Source organism: Carcharodon carcharias, chromosome 9 (assembly GCF_017639515.1).
Source record: "Carcharodon carcharias isolate sCarCar2 chromosome 9, sCarCar2.pri, whole genome shotgun sequence".
In the NCBI taxonomy this organism is placed as follows: domain Eukaryota; kingdom Metazoa; phylum Chordata; class Chondrichthyes; order Lamniformes; family Lamnidae; genus Carcharodon; species Carcharodon carcharias.
In genome coordinates, this window is record NC_054475.1 from 95,406,053 (window position 1) to 95,424,382 (window position 18,330).

Here is an 18,330-nt window from a genome sequence, read left to right on the forward strand (position 1 = left end):
TCACTCCAAGCAGCCAGGGCTCACCCCCTTGCCTAGATGCTGCCTCCATCACATTTGCTACTCACACTCTTAAGACCTTCCAAACCCACAAACACTACCACCTAGAAAGACAAGGGCAGCAGATAGATGGCTACACCCCCACCTGGAAGTTCCCCTCCAAGCCAGTCAGCATCCTGCCTTTGAAATGTTTCGGCGCTCCACCACTGAGCCTAGGTCAAAATCCTGGAGCTCACCCCCAAACACAAGTGTGGGTGTTCCAGCACTACATGCAGTGGATACAGAAGGAAGCTCAGCACCACTCTCTCAGGGCCAACTAGGGATGGGTAATAAATGCTGGCCCACCCAGCAAAGGCCACACCCTGTGAATGAATGAATGCAAAAACAAAAACCTGACTGCTGTGCTAAGTGACCGGTGCCAATGCCTTACTCACCCTTTGCTTGTGGCACTGCACCCAGGTGCATCTCACCACATCATGGGAGCTGACCTGTTCTGCCACCTCCCTCCAGGCACATTTTATTAAGTGGGGGGCCTCCTCCTCCTGTCCCTTGGCACAAGGATCTCATGGCATGCTGCCATCTCCTCAAGGAGGGCAGCAAGGTACTCATCCAAAAACCTTGGTGGCTACTGCCCCGCCGACCTGCCCACCAGTCTGGCCTGCTCTCTGAGGACTCTATCCGACATCCTCCTGTCCAACATCAGTGGCAGCTTTAGGATGGCTGCCTGCACCATTTTTGAATAGGCTGCCAGGTCGGCCATTGGATCCAGCAGTCATTGGCCTCCCGCTGCCACCCACCCCTTCCCACTGTTCTCGGGAGCCGCGAATTATGCTGGGCACTGGGCACCCACTCCCGCCCAGCCTGCCTGCCACAGGTAAAATCCTGGCCCATGTCTCCAAGTATGCAATTTAACAAAAGATAACTGCAGAAAACCAGTTAACCATAAGTAGGTGTGAATAGCCATCATCTATCTCTATTGTCTAGCAATGGCTTTTAGCTTTAAATCATTCTCACAGGGCGATTGCAGTTGATTATGTGACTGGCTTCTGATACTGAAATCCTTTATTATCCCAAGAACAAGAGAGAAACAGGCAGTCTGCAAACACCACCACTGCAGAATATCAGCTTCAGATGAAGGCAATAACATCAAAACCTTTTTAAACTTGGAGGCTGCTGTATCTTAAAAGCCTCCCAGCCTAATTCCTAATCCAAGACCACCTGTAAAGAAACCTGACCATCTGATAAGATAATCTACAAGTGACTAAATTTGCGACCTACTGAACATCCACTTCTTTGAAGGAATCCTGCAATAATCCTAATATAAAACTCCAGCTATTAAAACTGCCTGTACTATGCTTTCAGAGTGAAATGCCTCTTCTCACTGGGCCTGCAACAATTGTTTTTGCAACAGTGAGACAAACACAACTTGTTTGACACAATCCGTGGCCTCAGAAAAAGCAGGTAGAAAATCCTGCAGGGAAAACAATCCTAAACCATTAAAAAAACTGTAGCCTCGCTCCATTTAAAGTACGTGGTAGTGAAGATTCCATTAAAGGAACTGAAAACATGTTGAAATATCTTAGTTGTTACACCACACCTGTGTAGTGATTAGTTGCCATGACAGAGTTGCTGTCACAGTGCAATGCACTATTACTCACATTTAGACCTGTCCCTCGATCCCTCTTTATCTCTGGTTACAAGATTCATCTCATCCTTTGCATGTGTTTTGTATCACGTGGAGAGTAGGGTGACCAGATCGCGACAAGTTTGGCGAGCATCGAAATCCAATTGGACAATACACTAGAGCACTGTGGGACTGCTAAGAAATAATTAAGATGGAGGAGCGGTCATATTGACAGAATCAATCTTGATTGATTCAAGAAAAGGCAAAAACAGAAAGACCAAAATGTGTGACAAACTTTGGTTCAAAATTTATGTTTAGTATTAAATCTATTCCTTTGATCTTATCCCATAATTTCAACTTGATATTTCTCAATTTGGTGAGACAGTGCAAATTCTGTTCATGACTGTTATTTAATAATGAAAGCTACTAGACTTACTCTATGTATTCCTTTATTTCAGTATCTGCCTCCCACAGTAACTAACACCTCATTGCGCCTGAGTGAGCTCCGAGTGTTGATGAATTCACAAAACATCAGTGTTTATGTGATTCCTGCCACAGACCCCCATCTGGTGAGAATATAAACTGTTTAAATTATTTACTTATATATGACTGACTACATTTCATATCCCTCTGGCATTACAATTCCTACAACAAATGTCAGCTTCATATCTCCTATGTCACACATTGATATCAGACTTTCAATTGGTGAGCAGAGACCAATATCTATCAATCAAAAAAAAGCTTGAACCAATTAAATAAATATTTAAAAATCCAAATCCTTTTCACCAGCATATGACTCCTTTCACACTTTAGAAGTTACTTAGAAAAATAGGTATCCCTTATCCCTTGCATAATATAAATTGCAATACAATGTTCATTGATACTCATACAATTCCACACATCCTGCTGTAAAGGAATGTCAGCCATGGCTCAGTTGGAAACATTCTCACATCGGAGCCAGAAGGTTGTATGCTCATTGTACTCAAGTTCCTGGACTGGGACTCAGATTCAGGCAGCCACTCCAGTGCAGCACTGAGGGAAAGCTCCACTTTTAGAGCTGCTTTTCAGATGAAATGTTAAATTAAGGCCTCATTTGCTCTCTCAGGTGTATGTAATGGTACACTATTTGAAGAAGAGCAGAGAAGTTATTCCTGGTATCCTGTTCAACATTTATTTCACAATGAACATCATGAAAACAGATCACTACAGCTCAACAATTTGCTGAGTAAACCCCATCAGTGGAGATCAAATTCTCCTTCACAAATGTGTCTGAGCTTTTGCAGAGAATTTCAGAGTAATACATCACTGGCACTGATTTATTTGATAATATAACTCCGAGGGACTAACTACTGCCCCATGTCTAAATACAGAACCACTGTTCTATTTTTTTTCCAACAATGGTTCTTGTCTGATGCTGGAGTGCTGATAATGATACTACTTTATACAGCTGTATTATTGAAGATAGAGGTCAGTGACATTGCACTGCTGCCAAGCTGGTATGGGCCTGGTACTGGTGAATCGAGTTTTTGTCACCTACTGCAATGTGCCTTAAAACTGCTGCTAGTCTGGTGCTAAGAGAGAATGCGGCACTATGCCTGGTACTGGTATGTTATTGATTAGGGACAGCAGTCAGCTGTTGCATTGTTTGTAATGCTGACACATTTCTAATCATTGCACCACTGAGGAAAAAGAACTGCTGATCTTCTTTCAACTCCAATGAGCCATGCTACACTTTCAGCAATGGTAGATCAACTAATTTTGGAGATTTAGTACTGCATCATCCATTATAATTCATATTCTGGTCTTGCTTATGAATATTTTATGATTTAGTAAATATTTTAAATAAAATTGGTTTCTGTAATAAAACAAGGTAATTTGGTCTCCAATTTACAATAATATGGGATTTTCTTTAGTTGAATGCTGAGTTCCTAAAGCTATTCACTGGTAGGTTCCTTGGGTGTCCTCCTGATTGGTCTTTGGAACTTTGGTAGAAATCCAGATATATGTTGATTTTCACAGTAATGGCAGCCAATTGGAAAGAATCCTTAAGGAGTTTTCTGGTGACTGAAGTTTGAGATTATTTTATGTTTTTCAGAGTGAGTACGTTGCCCCACAGGATAAAAGAAGAGACTGGATGACGGGGTTCACTGGATCTGCAGGTAACACAGACAAAAAAGAAAGAAATGCATGCTGAAACATTCAGGGAAGGTGCATTTTAATCTTTTTCCTTGTTGATATGCTGATCAAAATGTAGATGCGTGCCACCTTATACCGAGTACAACACTGAATGCAATGTAGGACCAGAATGCTTGGAGGAGGCATGCCTTATGGTCATGGCTTAGGATACAAAATTGTTTGAATTCAGTAATGGAAAACTATTAAAGCTATTGTGTGACTTCAACATTCAAATGATATGGTCGGTACTACAATTTGAGCTTCCAATACAAAAATGTCCAATACAAAAATCAACTTCTGTAGACAGGTCTGCATTGACCAAGAACTGCAGCAACCTTGTGCTTGAAGGTTGAAGGACCAAGGATAGTGTCCTACAGGGAAAATATAGAAACATTTTGGTGGCAGATCATCGACGTTTCAGCATCAAATAGTAGATCATAGGAAGACTTTGATTGTAATGGAACGATTTTGAAAAAGTCATGACCTAAAAACTTGCTCTTTCAAAAAGGTGCACCATTTGATTAATTATAATTCATAGTTTACTGGTGTCCCTAAACAAACATATATGTTTCATTCAAAACCCCTGCCTCTCCATTCACACATACCTCAGAGACACAAAAACAGCACAATTTCTCCCAGAAACCATAGAGCCCTTTTAGATTGTTATGATGTTATACATGGCTAGAATGGAAAGAGACAATAAAGAATTTTGATAAAATGAAATGGGATGGATTTTACATCAACTGTCAAAAGGGGTACATTTATTTCAATTTCTTTGAATTATTTTCCACATATTTGGAGGAATTGCCCTGGTCCTGTTCTAGTGAAAAGTACTTCTATAAATAGTCATTTGATAATGCAGGACTTGAGTACTGCTTAAAAGAGAGACATGTCAAAGTTTTCGTCTTGCACTCATCAGGACACTTTGCAAAAATACATATAAGAGGAAAACAACAATTTATACAGTAAGTGAAGAGAGTGCTAATTGCTGGCAAGTGGACTGTGACTTGTAGAGATGTTGCCACGGAAAATGCACCAGTGATGGTGACTGACGGTCAACCATCAAGCATTGTTTGAAATTCATATCAGGATCATGATTGGTCAAGGCATTGCCCTGAGGAATGATAGTGAGTGACAGCCATTCTTTAGCCAGGACTGACAACTCCTCTTCTTCATGGTATACTGAACTTCATTTTGAGACGCGCAGCCAGTACAATCATTTTAATCTTTTCGGCATGATAGCTTACTGTTAAATTGGAAGCACATTAATCAGTATTTCAACATCCCTTCCTCTGCTGTAGACTTTTCATAACGTTGTAATGAATTTGAATGTTGTTGCTTGAGTTCAAACAGCACAACACACTGTGAACAGAGCCGGTGCAAACTGGTTTCTTCACAGCTGCAAAGAGGAGACAAATGTTAGAATTAAGGATTATGGGCGAAAGGAATAAGAAAGATTACAAGCCCATAAGTATAATTTTTTTACATGTATTATTTCCCAGCTTGCAGGGTGTAACACACTGGAAAAAGGGGTAGAGACGAGCAGTCCCACGGTCCTTGGAGCAGACACAATAAGCTTCATTCTGAAACATTAGGGAGCTTTATTTAGATACCGAAATATGCTTGGAGATTTCCTGAACACAATTTCCTGACATACCAGCCTAAGGGATGCTCAGTCTTAATTACTTTCCTGGCAACTCTGTGCCCAGCATTGCTGGAACTGGGGAATAGATGGAAGCTAATTTAAAGATTAAAGTAATGTAAAGGTAAATATTTTTGAAGCTACTGTTGGACCATTTTTATACTTTGATTTAATTTTCTGGAATATAGGTTCTCAATTATTTTATATAACTTTTTTTTATCCTAACTGGTATCAATGGATTTTCCAGTGGGAATCCTCCTGTCTGAGCTGTTTGGAAAAAAGAGGAGGAGGAAAGTGATACCAGGCAACTCAGGCTGCATGAGGAGTGTTTAGGTCCCAGTGTTCATCTGCTGCAGGCACAGATGAGCATACCTCACTTCAGTGGAAAATTAATTGGTGCAGAGCTTCCTATTCCCAAAGGATACTGGGACAGCAGATCAAATGTCACAACTAACCTAAGTGAATGATTAATGGTTGCTTTCTTGTAGTATGTTCTGCTTTTTGCTGTATTAAATGCCAGGACAATCAATAGCCAGCATAGGTCAGTTCACTACAAATGCCAAGGTGACATTGGCTATATCTACAAGCCCTGGCACACCTCCATGACAGTAACTGTGGAGATCTATCTCCTCGGGATCCTGTTTTGAGAGAGCTAGATGCAGAACTGTGCCATATGTAACAACTACACCAACAACTACCATAGGGCTGGCACAACCAGTAAATGTAACAGTCAACTGTGATTTCCCAGTAGACATGCTGCAACGTTGACCAACAACAGTAGAGTTGTGCACTCACGTCCTGCCTCTACTTCCTTCCTCCTCTCTCGTCTCCCCCTTCCACCATTCATCCCACTAGTGACTTCATTCCCCTCCTAATCATTCTAACCCCGTCACTCTTCCACTTCCCAACAGCTTCCCACCTGGAATGGGTGGGAAGTCAGCCAGCACCACTTAAATGGTGCCTTGAGAGGTCAAATAAAAACAGTAACCAAAACTGATTTGATGAAAATCACCCAGATTGAGAGACTGGGACCTGTGTCTTTCCAAAATGTTACCAGGCATTGTTTAAAAGCATCTAAATCAATACAGTTATGTTATGAATTATCAATTGTAAATTCTAAATTGCCAATTATGCTGCATAGTCTTACACACATTTCAGCTCTGTCAATCATTTAATTAACATAACTTTAATCTTCATGAAGTAGTCTGCACCTAGGTGAGCCTGAGGAGGCAACATACATTGTTCACTACTATGTCCCAGGTCTTCCAAGACCAATTCATACCACAGGATATTAAAGATTCATTGACCAGGGTAACGATACAGGTAATGATAGCCAGAATGTGAGCAGAAGGGACAGGGCTTACAAACATAACAGTGCACCATCAACTAAAGTCCGAGTAGGCAAAACTGGTAAAAAGACAGAATTAAATGCTTGCATCATTCATGACAAGACGGATGAATTAATAGCACAAATAGAAATAAAGGAATATGACACGACAGCCATTACAGAGATGTGGATGCACAGTGACCCAAGGCCGTCACCTGAATATTCGAGGGTATTTGACATTTCAGAAGGGTAGAAGAAACAGAAAGGAAATGGGATAGCTCTGTTAATAAAGGATATACAATAGTGCAATAATGAGAAATGATCTTGGTTCAGAATATCAAGATATAGAGCAGAATCGTCCCAGATATGCATGAAGTGCGGCAGTGGGCATAAAAAACATTGTTTTACCCGCTGACTGCAATGGCGGGGTTTCGCACCATATCATTCCATTCCTGGTGCACACCACCTCATTAATGATGCATTCCCAGGAAACACTCTGGATCACCAGTGGGCCGGCCTCTGATTCACCCGCCCCGCCATCACCTCGGGCCTTCAGTAGTCCAGGCTCCATATTTAAAGGGTGCTCCTGCATGGAGCTAGCTCTCTCTAAGGGATCAGAAGCTGCTGGAAAGTCATGGCTGCCAAAGGGAGGAAACATGCTGCCAAATTTAGCGATGCCTCCCTCGGGCGCCTACTGAACACAGTGGAGGCCCGCCATGATGTCCTCTATTCCAGCTCTGGGCGAAGACCAGCAAGAAAGGTCACCAATCCAGCATAGGAGATGGTGGCAGTGATGGTCAGCGCCCTGCAAAAGAGAACAGCCACCCAGTGCCAAAAAAGAATGAATGACCTCCTCCATTCCACCAGGGTAAGTCACTCTTCATATCACCCTCAACTCACACACTCCCAAACCCATCATGTATCCACAGGGATCTCACTCACTGCCAGTTCAAGGGACATCATCATTCATTCTCTCACACATGCCTTCATCCACACTGCGGATCCTGTCCTCATCCCATCCATGGCACCACTCACCACACATACATGCCAGGCATCCTTCTTATCTTGCCTGGCAGAGGTCAGGCTTACACTCTCTCCACCTGTCTTCATGTAGAACAAGCTGGCACACAACAAAAGGGAGAGGTTGCAGATTGGTGGAGAAATGCCTGACATCAAGATCCTAGCAGACTTTGAAAACAGAGCCATCCAGTTGACTGGTGGTGATCTGGACCGTTCCTGTACTGCCAGTGAGGCCAGTACTGCTCAACCAAGTGAGGATCCAGCAGTGCAACACCCATCAGACAACCATGCTGTGAATCAGTTTCCTTGTTCACAGTCCCTGCCATGCACTAATTATCTCTCCTTGCTTTCGCAGGCATATCTGGGAATCAGCTAAGAGAGTCCACGACCCAGGTCCTCAACTCAAGCCTCAAAGACACATTGAAAAAAAAATCTGATGACACCCTCATTAAAGACGCATCATAGCACCCACCCACACCCTCCACCAGCGCAGAGGCACATTCCTCGATGAGACCTAGTTCTAGAGTAGCCTCGGGGTCACAATCTGGTGATCACATCGCACTGTCTGATCCACAGCAGATAGCAGCAGGGACTTTCCAGGTTTCCGGCACTCAGAGAACTGCTGGAGGCCAGAAACCTGCTGAGTCCGAGTCAGCCGTATCAGGGTCATACCTCAATTGCTGGAGCTGCAAAGGCAAGCTCAAAAACATCAGGAAGGGATGTCTGATGCATTCCTCAGATAGCAAGTTGCAGTGGAGGTGTCTGTCTGCCTTCAGTCTGAGGTGATAGTGCTGGCATACCAATGTACCATGGTCAACACTGGTAGGGTGGCAGCCGCCATGGAGACCTTGGTCCAGGACATTGCTTCTGCTGCACTGCTGAACTCCATCGCTGATGCCATAGTTGGCCTCTAACAGTATCAACACGAGAGGGGTGTGGAGTAGCTCGATCTCACTCTAACTTCCCCTTTTCCTCAAGGAGTCAGCCAGGGGCCTTTGGGCACTCATAGGGAGAAGGATCAGCAGGTGCACACCCTGAGGCCATCCAGCCAGGTAACTCCAGGAGTGTCCTGCCCATTCGAATCCCCTCTTCCTGTGACCCCAGCAGCTCCAGCTTCACAGGCTGACAAGGGTGCCACTGCCACACAACAGAACCCCCGAAAGCAGACTGGGGCCCTCCAGTCCAAGTCTTGGCCCTCCAGAGAATGCCTGCCAAAGTCATCACAGACAGGGAGTAGCAGTCAGCAGGCTGCATCCACCTCCTTTGAACTGGCAGTGAGTGAGATCCCTGTGGATGTGGATGTCGGGGGAGCACCAAGATGTAGCGGCAGGATTAGGGATGTTAAAAAAATGCAGTTGCACAGCCTGAGCATGGGTGTTAATCACTTGTACATAATGTTCATTATTGCAAATAACTCCCAGGAATATCTCCTTGCCTATGGCCCCTTGTTTTGATGAGCAGTATTGTTGCCACTCAGAAGTGAAACCTTGGTTCCTACACCAAGGAAAGGCAGGTGTCTCAGTGCAGGGCTGCTTCTCTGTGTAACATGTAACCTTCAGAGCAAAGTGATGGTCCAGCTTCACACTCACTGGACACATCACTGATGACTGCACCTCAATGGTGCTTGTAATCGCTGCCAGAATGTCATGGGCAGGTGTCACAGAGTTCCGCCATTCTCTCTGTGTGCTCTCAGCAGCTTTTGAGGTGGGGCAGGCCCCCATCTCATCAACATCTGTGATCAGCGACGCTGTGCTCCTGAAGGGATCAGGTGCTGAAGGCTGACAAAGAATCAGGTGCATTTAAAGTTTCACAGCTGCATCTCCATGATATAACCCCGATCACAGAGAGCAAGCAAGCTGTCCTCAGCCCAACAGGAGTCATAGAGGCTATGTGAAGATCTATGGAGTGTCCTCACTGCAAGTCATCATCATCCACCTGGAATCTAGTGACTATTAAGGTCTCCGCTGTGTCGCCATGACATGAGCCTCAGCGCTGCCGTCAGCCACACAGGAATCAAACGTTCATAGATGCAATGTGAGGATGTCAGGACTGTTCTCACTGCATCTCATCATCATCCACCATGAACATTGCAGCCTTCCTTGTCTGGCCAGCGCAATTACCTCATCGCTGGCATCCAGGTTGTAGAGCACAGAGCACATGACGACAATGCATGGCACCCTCGGTGGACTGTACTGCAGTGCTCCACCTGACCTGTGGAGGCACCGGAACATCATTTTCAATATGCCTATTATTTGTTCTATCAGAATCCGCGTCACGGCGTGATCCTCGTTATACTGTCGATCTGCTGCTCTCTGAGGCCGCTGCACGGGCGTCATCAGCCATGTCCTCTACGGATGGCCCTTGTCCCTGAGAAGCCAACCCCGCAGCCTTTCTGGAACCTGAAGGCATTAGGGATCTGAGACCTGCTAAGAATATAGGAGTTGTGGACAGTCCCTGGGAATTGTGCGCAGACCTATAGAATGCATTTGTGGTGGTCACACTCCAGCTGAACATTCAGCAAGTAGAAGCCCTTGTGGTTGACGTAGCTGACTGTTTGCTGCCAGGGAGATCTGAGCGCCACAAGAGTGTAGTTGATGGCATCCTGCACCTGTGGAAAACCAGAGATCTGTGCAAATCCCAGTGCTCTTGCTTCCTGGCTTTCCTGATCCCAGGCGAAATGCACAAAGTTCTGTGCCTTTACGAAGATGGCATCCATGACCTCCTGGATACACTTGTGTGTGGAGGCTTGCGAGATCCTGCATAGGGCACCTTGGAGTCCTGGAAAGAGCCACTGACATAAAAATTGAGTGCCACAGTCACTTTCATGGCCACTGGCAGTGGATGCCCTCCATGTCCCCATGGTACCAAATCTTGAAGCAGGTAGCATATATGACCCACCAGTTCCCTTGACATGTGCAGTCTTTGGCAACACTGGTTCACAGTTATCTGCAGGAATGGCTCTCTGTGGATCTCCAGCTGTGTGCGCAGCAGGCCCTGCTGCCCATTCATCTTGAGGGAGGTGCTCCTCCCTTTGCCAAGCCAGGCACCTCCAGTGCTCTCTTCCTCTTCTCTGGTCTCTGTAAGCCATGATGCATACTGCTAAATCACCAGGCTCCATGATCGTGATATTCTCCTCCTGCAAGATCAAAGAGAGAAGCGTGGGTTAGCATATGTGTCCTAAGAACCTCTCTGCTAAGTCTGAAGGCCCCTTCATGCATGCAAAAGAGTGCTCAACACCACTTGGGTGCCAGTGTGTACTGCACTCATTGGCTGTCCAAAACCCCACCCACTTCCACCCGACTCCAATTGACCAATTAGCGGCAGCTTTGCCTATTAGACTGCATGCTGTGCTCTCAGCTCAGGTGCAGCATTCTCCTGACCTGCACTGCAAAGCTGCTCTGTTAGCTTGAACCTTAACGGTTACTGTTCTGAGCCTCAATAAAGACATTGCAAAGGGCTCTGAGGGCCTCCACCAGTGACTGCGCCATGGCCACCTTTCGCGAGGGAATTGTACAACTTGTCCAGTTGTCCAATTGTTCTGCTGCCCCCTAAAACACACATTAATGTGTAGTCTGCGCCCATAGGGTGAAAATTTCTGGAGCATTTTCTGCCCACTCAACATTACTTAAGTAAGTAGAAAATCTTCAAAGACCAACTCCAAGCATGTCAATGGTGTTGCAGCTGAACAGTCTCAGCTATGGAAGAACGCTCACTTTTGACAAGCTTTTCAAAGTACGTGATCATTTCCCTCACCGCGCCCACCACCCCCCCACCCTGCCATGTGCTTATGTACCTCCTTCAGTCTGTGCTGACTTGCCCCCAACCCCCACCAGCATGTGCTTGTTTACTTCCTTCAGCGCAGCAACCTCCCGCCCCTCACCCCACCCCGCTCTCACACTGCAGCCCTTGTCCCAGCACAACACTGAAAGCCAGCTGGAAGAAAGTGACTTGCCTGTGCCCCCCGTGAATGCACAGCACCTCTTCCCTAAAGCCCTATGGGTGAGGCTCGTGAGTGCTGCGCAAGGTCGTGTGCGCTCACATCTGAGTCCCCCTTGAAGTTCAGGCGACCAGGTGCAAGCCTTTTAAAGGCAACCATGAAGCAGGCTGTTCTGAAATCAGGCCGATGTGGGTAGTAAGTTTGACGTGGGGGAATGATTCCAGCGAGCAGGGTTTATAATGGGATGCTGAAATATTGAAATTAAGTTCCTGATGTGCGGCAGTGGCAAACGCAGCCCATCATTGCTGGACGGAGCAGACAATTGCAAATTGGTTTCTTGATGGTGTAAAACAGAGTTTTGGCCTTCTCACCCGACACCGGGAGTGGAAAATTCCAGCCAGAGAATCAGTTTGAGTGGAGATAAGAAATAGCAAAGGAAAGAAGTCACTAGTGGCAGTAGCTCACAGGTCCCCAAACAATAGCTACACCGTAGGACAGAGTGTACATCAAGAAATAATGATGTCTTACAAAAAAGCATTGCAATAATCATGAGTGATTTTAATATTCAGATCAATAAGATGAATTAAATTGGCAAAGGTAGCTTGAAAGGTACCAGGAAGAATAGAAAAGCAGGATGCTATTTAAATGGAGGGAGACTACTGAATGCTGCGAGACAGATGGACCTGGGTCACTCTGCAGGTACAGCAAGTAATTAGGAAGCCAAACAGAAGGGGCATGGAGTATAAGTGTAGGAAGTCTCGCTACAATTGTGCAGGGCATTGGTGAGAATCTACCTAGCATACTGTGTACAGTATTGGTCATTTTACGTAAGGGGGGACATACTTGCATTGGAAACATTTAAGGGAAGGTTCACTGGGCTGGTTCTTGGGTTGAGGGGTTTGTCTTACGAGGAAAGGCTGAGCAGGTTGGGCCAATATTGATCGGATTTCAGAAGAATAAGAGGTGACCTTTTGAAACATATAAGATTCAGTGGGCTTGATAGGGTAGATGCTGAGAGGATGATTCCCCTTGTGGGGGAATCTAGACCTAGGACCCATATTTCAAAATAAGAGGTCTCCCACTCAAGACAGAGATGATGAGGAATTTCTTCTCTCAGAGGGTTGAGAGTGTTTGGGATTCTCTCGCCCAGTAATCAGAGCCTGGGTCATTCAATATATTCAAGGCCAAGATTTTTGATTGACAAGGCAAGGATTAGGGCAGCAGGGTCAGGGGGTGTTGGGTGCAGGCAGGATTGTGGACTTGAGCCCATAATCAGGTCAGTTATGTTCTTATTGAATGGCAGAGCAGGTTTCAGAGGCCAAATGGCCTACTCCTGCTACTCCTCCTATTTCTTATGTTCCTATGTTCTTACTGTTCGTGGGGCCTTTTGTGCACAAATTGTTGTAGTGTAGGAAATGCAGCAGCCAATTAGTACACTGTTTCATAGACTGTAAACACTTGGCGATGTCCTACATAAGAACACAAGAACATAGGAACTGGAGTAGACCATATAGCCCATCAAACCTGCTCCACCAAGCAATACGACCATGGCTGATCTTCGGCTTCAACTCCTGAAGTCACAAGGGAGCTATATCAATGCTAATTCATTCCTGTCTTTCTAAAGTACAGAAAATCTTGAACAACATGTTCTCTCAACAATCTGAAGCAATTAAAATATGCATTACCTTGGTCAAGTTTCCCAGCATGCCTTCTGATTTAGGTCAAGTTTAACAATTCTGTGTTCTTTCCTTTGTTGTTAACCAAATTCTGCTCTTTTAACAAATAATTCTGGAGTTCTAGCCCATCCCTTTTGTCTTCTTAAAAGCCGATGTCAAATGCTCATATTGAAGAGCTAAAAATCTTTCACCATTCATTTAGGAAAATGTCACTGTTTACTCTTTGGTGCAATTCAAACAGAAATAGTGTCCTTAGTAAGATAAGTCCATCTAATTGATCCGTAGGTATTGCAGTGGTCAGTAGGATGAAGGCTGCACTCTGGACAGATGGACGTTACTGGGTTCAAGCTGAACGTCAAATGGACTGCAACTGGGAGCTCAACAAAGGGGAAAGTGAGTCTTAACAGCAGTGAGAGATTGAATGATCTAATGTTAATGGCCTGCCTTTATTTTTCTAAAAATATATTGTTTTTCTTAGCTACTATTGTAGACTGGATTATGACTGAAACAAAAGAGGGTGAAACAGTTGGTGCTGACCCTTTCGTCTTTTCCATTGGTAAGCAAATAGATTTTTCTATTCTATTTACTCTGGCATCATCATGATGTTTAAATCAAGACTTATTGTAATCTCAAATTCAAACTCAGTTTTTTCCCCCAAGATCTCCAACCAGACCAACTTCTTCACGCCCTCAGTGTTACCTTTCTTCTGAAATCATCAAGCTTTTAGAGTCCAAGATTTCATGGTGAAAATATTTTATTTGGTGGTGAATATATTTTCCTGCCTTTGTTAATTTTACTCAATGGCTGGGAGCACCATTAAGTGTCACATTTTCACAGCTGTTGCATTCCTCTTCTAGATACAAAATTGTGGTGATCATCCTTTAACATAGGTAGCAGTTATAGTTAATTCAATTTGTGATTTTTATAAATGGTTGCAGTACTATTTAAATTTCTGCATGTGACACTATTGATGCATGAGGAATCATCCCAGCAGCATACCAATATTATTAAGACAATGCATCACCAGTTCAAACCCATTCATTTTACTCGCAACAAATTACATAATAATGTAATAGAAGTGCTGAAACTTAAGAGTGCATGAATGAACTCTGCTGACATTCTATTTGGATATGGGAATTCCATCCTGCATCATTTCTGTTTTGTCTATGTTTATGAAAGAAATAGTCATGCTTCATGCTTCAAAGCTCAGTTCCTGTGTGCAAATACTCTTTGTTCAATAAGCTCCACAGCAATAGGAGACAGACGAGTAAGGGGGATGATAAGTCAGGAGAGGAAGGGTAAAAAAACAAAGCAAAATATTGTGGATGCGGAAAATCTGAAATAAAATCAGGAAGTTCTGGAAATACTCAGCAGGTCTGGCAGCATCTGCAGAGTTAATTGAAGAGTCATCTCGGACTCAAAATGTTTCTCTCTCCATAGGTGCTGCCAGACTTGCTGAGGAAGGGGAACAGATTGATAAAGGTGGAAAAGTAGAACAGGGAGAGCAATTAGAGGAAAAGGTCTATGCTGAAGATGAATGAGGATTTAGATGAGTGAAGGAATGTAGCATTATGGATGGAACCGGTGGGAATAGATGGGGAAAATGGGGTAAGCAAATGGGAATTAGTGAGAGTAAAATGTTGGGGTGACATGAGAGCAAGTGGATAGGGGCTTATGGTCAATAACATGATGGAGGACAGCTGTGAAGTAAGATTCCCAATCTGTCCTCCAAATTAGCTGGGGCCCATGTGGGTACCCATAGCCACACCTTTTATTTGGAGGAATTGAGAGGATTAAGGAGAAATTGTTCACTGTGAGAACAAGTTCAGCCAGACGGAAGAGAGTAGTGGTGGATGGGGTTGTTCAGGCGTCTGTTCGAGGAAGAAGCGGAGAGCCATCAGACCATCCCAGTGGGGGATAGAGGTGTAGAGGGATTGGACGTCCATGGTGAAGAGGAGGCAGTTGGGGCCAGGGGACTGGAAATTGTTGATATGATGTAGGGTGTCAGAGGAATCATGGATGTAGGTGGGAAGGGAATGGACAAGGGGAGAGAGAATGGAGTCAAGATAGCAAGAAATGAGTTCCATGCGGCAGGAACAGGCTGACATGATCGGTCTGCCAGGACAGTCCTGTTTGTGGATTTTGGGTAGGAGGTAGAAGCAGGCCGTCTGAGGTTGGGAGACTATCAGATTGGAAACTGTGGGAGGAAGATCTCCAGAGGAGGTGAGGTCAGTAACAGTTCTGGAAACAATGACTTGATGTTCAGTGTTGGGGTCATGGTCCAGAGGGAGGTAGGAGGAAGTGTCTGCAAGTTGATGCTCAGCCTCTACGAGTTAGAGGTCAGTGCGCCAGGCAACAACAGCACCACCCTTGTCAGCGGGTTTAATGACAATGTTGGAGTTGGACCTGAGAGAACAGGATGCAGCAAGTTCAGATAGAAACAGGTGAGAGTGGGTAAGAGGAGCAGAGAAATTGAGACGTCTAATGTCATGCCGACAGTTCTCAATGAAAAGATCAAGAGAAGGTAAGAATCCAGAGGGAGGGGTCCAGGTGGAGGGAGAATATTGGAGGTGGGTAAAAGGATCCATTGAATGGGGAGAGGACTCCTGCCCAAAGAAGTGAGCATGGAGACAAAGGCGGCGGAAGAAGAGTTCAGCATCGTGCCGAGCCCGAAATTCATTGAGATGAGGGTGTAAGGGTATGAAACTAAGTCCTTTGCTGAGCACTGAACATTCACTGAACATGTCGGAGAGGGGAAGGTCAGGGTGTATGGTGAATACACAGCCGGGGCTGGGATTGGAAGACAGGATGGGGACAGAGGGACAGGCAGGGGTGGAGGGTCCTGGATGTTGGTGTCAATGAATTGTTGGAGCTTGCGTTCCTTTGCACCTGAAAGAAAGAGACAAAGCTTCTTGTCGAGGCATCGGATGAGACGAAGAATAAAATGAAACTGGGGGCACTTGCAGCCTCGAAAAAGGGTGCAGTGGTGCTGCTGGAGGGAGTGTGTTCTTGGCATTGAGTGTGGATCTCAGAATGCAATGAGAACAGCAGTCCGAAGAGCATTGTATGTCCCGGAGATACCTGTAATCCTGGGTGGGTTCGAAGCATGTGGGATGGAACTTCAGTTGAAATCCACGTGGGGTAAGTCGGTGATGGAGACAGTCACTGAGGAAGGAAATATGGCTGTGAAAGCGGGTTTTAGTAACCACCTTGTCAAACACCAGGAGAGAAATGGAAAGCAATGAAGGTGAACAAGGCAAAAGAGAGATACAAAAATCCTGTCGGAGAGAAGAGCAATACTTCTTCAAGGTAGGCATTCCTTGAAGAGAAGTGGCAGTCAATTAAACAATAAGATAAAAGCAAAAAACTGTGGATGCTGGAAATCCAAAAAAAACAAAAATACCTGGAGAAACTCAGCAGGTATGGCACCATCTGCGGAGAGGGACACAGTTAATGTTTCGAGTCCGAATGACCCTTCAACATAACTAAGTAAAAATAGGAGAGGTGAAATATAAGCTGGTTTAAGGGGAGGTTGGGACAAGTAGATCTGGATAGTCGGGCCAGTGATAGGTGGAGATAACCAAAAGATGTCACTGACAAAAGGATAAAGAGGTGTTGAAGGTGGTGATATTATCTGAATCTAGAGTGGACTAAGGATGAAACTTAGCTGTGTTGTGCTCCCCAGTTGACTGGATTGTTGACAATTATGGTCTGGTTTCACTTAAAGATTGATCACTTAAAGGAGCAAATAACAACTGTTATCTTGGGGACTATATTTCAGTAAACACTAACCTCTTCAAGAGAGGAGGAAAAAAATAGGGGAAAATTATGTTTCTTTCACATAAAATACTCATGAGTTGAGCCTATTAGAGTAGAAGTATGACAGTGTCCTGTGATATTGTGAATGGAGAAAAGTTTATTAATGGAATGGAAGTAAGGTCATTAATATATTCATATGTGGCAAAATGGAAATTTAAGGTATAACACCAATTTTGAATGTTTGGGCATTATGATGTAGACCTTTAATTGTCATTGTCTTAAAAATTCAGTTAGGATGAGGAATTTTCTTCTTGTGGATTATGTTTTGCTTCAAATTAGGTATTAAAATGAGATTCCAACGGTTGGTTTAGATGGCTATTTAATATCTCATGAGACTCTTCAAAGAGCAGAGAGCATTCCTGGTGTCCTGACCAACATTCTAACCTTACCAAAGACCACAAGAAACTGAGTTTGTGCCTGTTCTCCTTTGTTGTGGCATGCTGCTGACACAGAATGGCTGCTATGTTTGCCTATGTAACAATCACTGTACTGTAATAGTAACTGAATGTATGAAGAATCTTGACAAGGCACTATCAAACATTTAAGGATATGACTACTCTAGATAAACGCCACATCAGTGGATAAATCTCTGCTGTGCTTTTGTTTTTTAAATAGCGGAGTGGGAAAATTACAGAAAACCTTTGCTTCAAGGCAATCGACAATTTGTTGCCAAAGAAAACAACTTGGTTGATATTATCTGGGCTGCAGAGCGCCCACCAGCCCCTACAGACGATATTATCAAAGTTCCAGATAAGTTCCTTGGTAAATTATTTTTCTTAAAGCTTAAAGGAAAAAGATGATGTAAATGGAATACTTCTGTTGAAAGTTCTTGCCATTTTTGGGGGAAAAATTTGACTCCTTTTTTTAAAATGGGTCAATTTTCACACCAACCTGAGAGAACCTTAATTATGGAGAACATCCCACTACATCCTGCAAATTCCAGTGCAAGCAATGGAGGATAAAACTTCAAAGTGACTTGAGCTTCTTGAACTCAACTTTTAATTTTCCTATAATTAATGAATTTACGAACTGGTTCATTTGCACTGTTCAGGATTAGCACCTGACACCTTACATAAAATCACATAGCTGACTCAGGATTGAGGGCTATTCACA

At 44.2% G+C, this 18,330-nt stretch overlaps 1 protein-coding gene across 2 annotated transcripts in view; it reads left to right on the plus strand.

Annotated features, from left to right (window-relative positions):
* xpnpep2 (X-prolyl aminopeptidase (aminopeptidase P) 2, membrane-bound) overlaps positions 1-18,330 on the plus strand; it is a 178,646-nt gene that overhangs the window by 69,763 nt on the left and 90,553 nt on the right. The window contains exons 4-8 of one of the 2 annotated variants that reach the window (XM_041195728.1): positions 2,080-2,190; positions 3,717-3,780; positions 13,684-13,791; positions 13,877-13,954; positions 17,833-17,979. In XM_041195728.1, coding sequence (XP_041051662.1) covers positions 2,080-2,190; positions 3,717-3,780; positions 13,684-13,791; positions 13,877-13,954; positions 17,833-17,979 — 508 coding nt within the window. The remainder of the gene's footprint in view (positions 1-2,079; positions 2,191-3,716; positions 3,781-13,683; positions 13,792-13,876; positions 13,955-17,832; positions 17,980-18,330) is intronic. The other variant, XM_041195729.1, reaches the window with a different exon arrangement.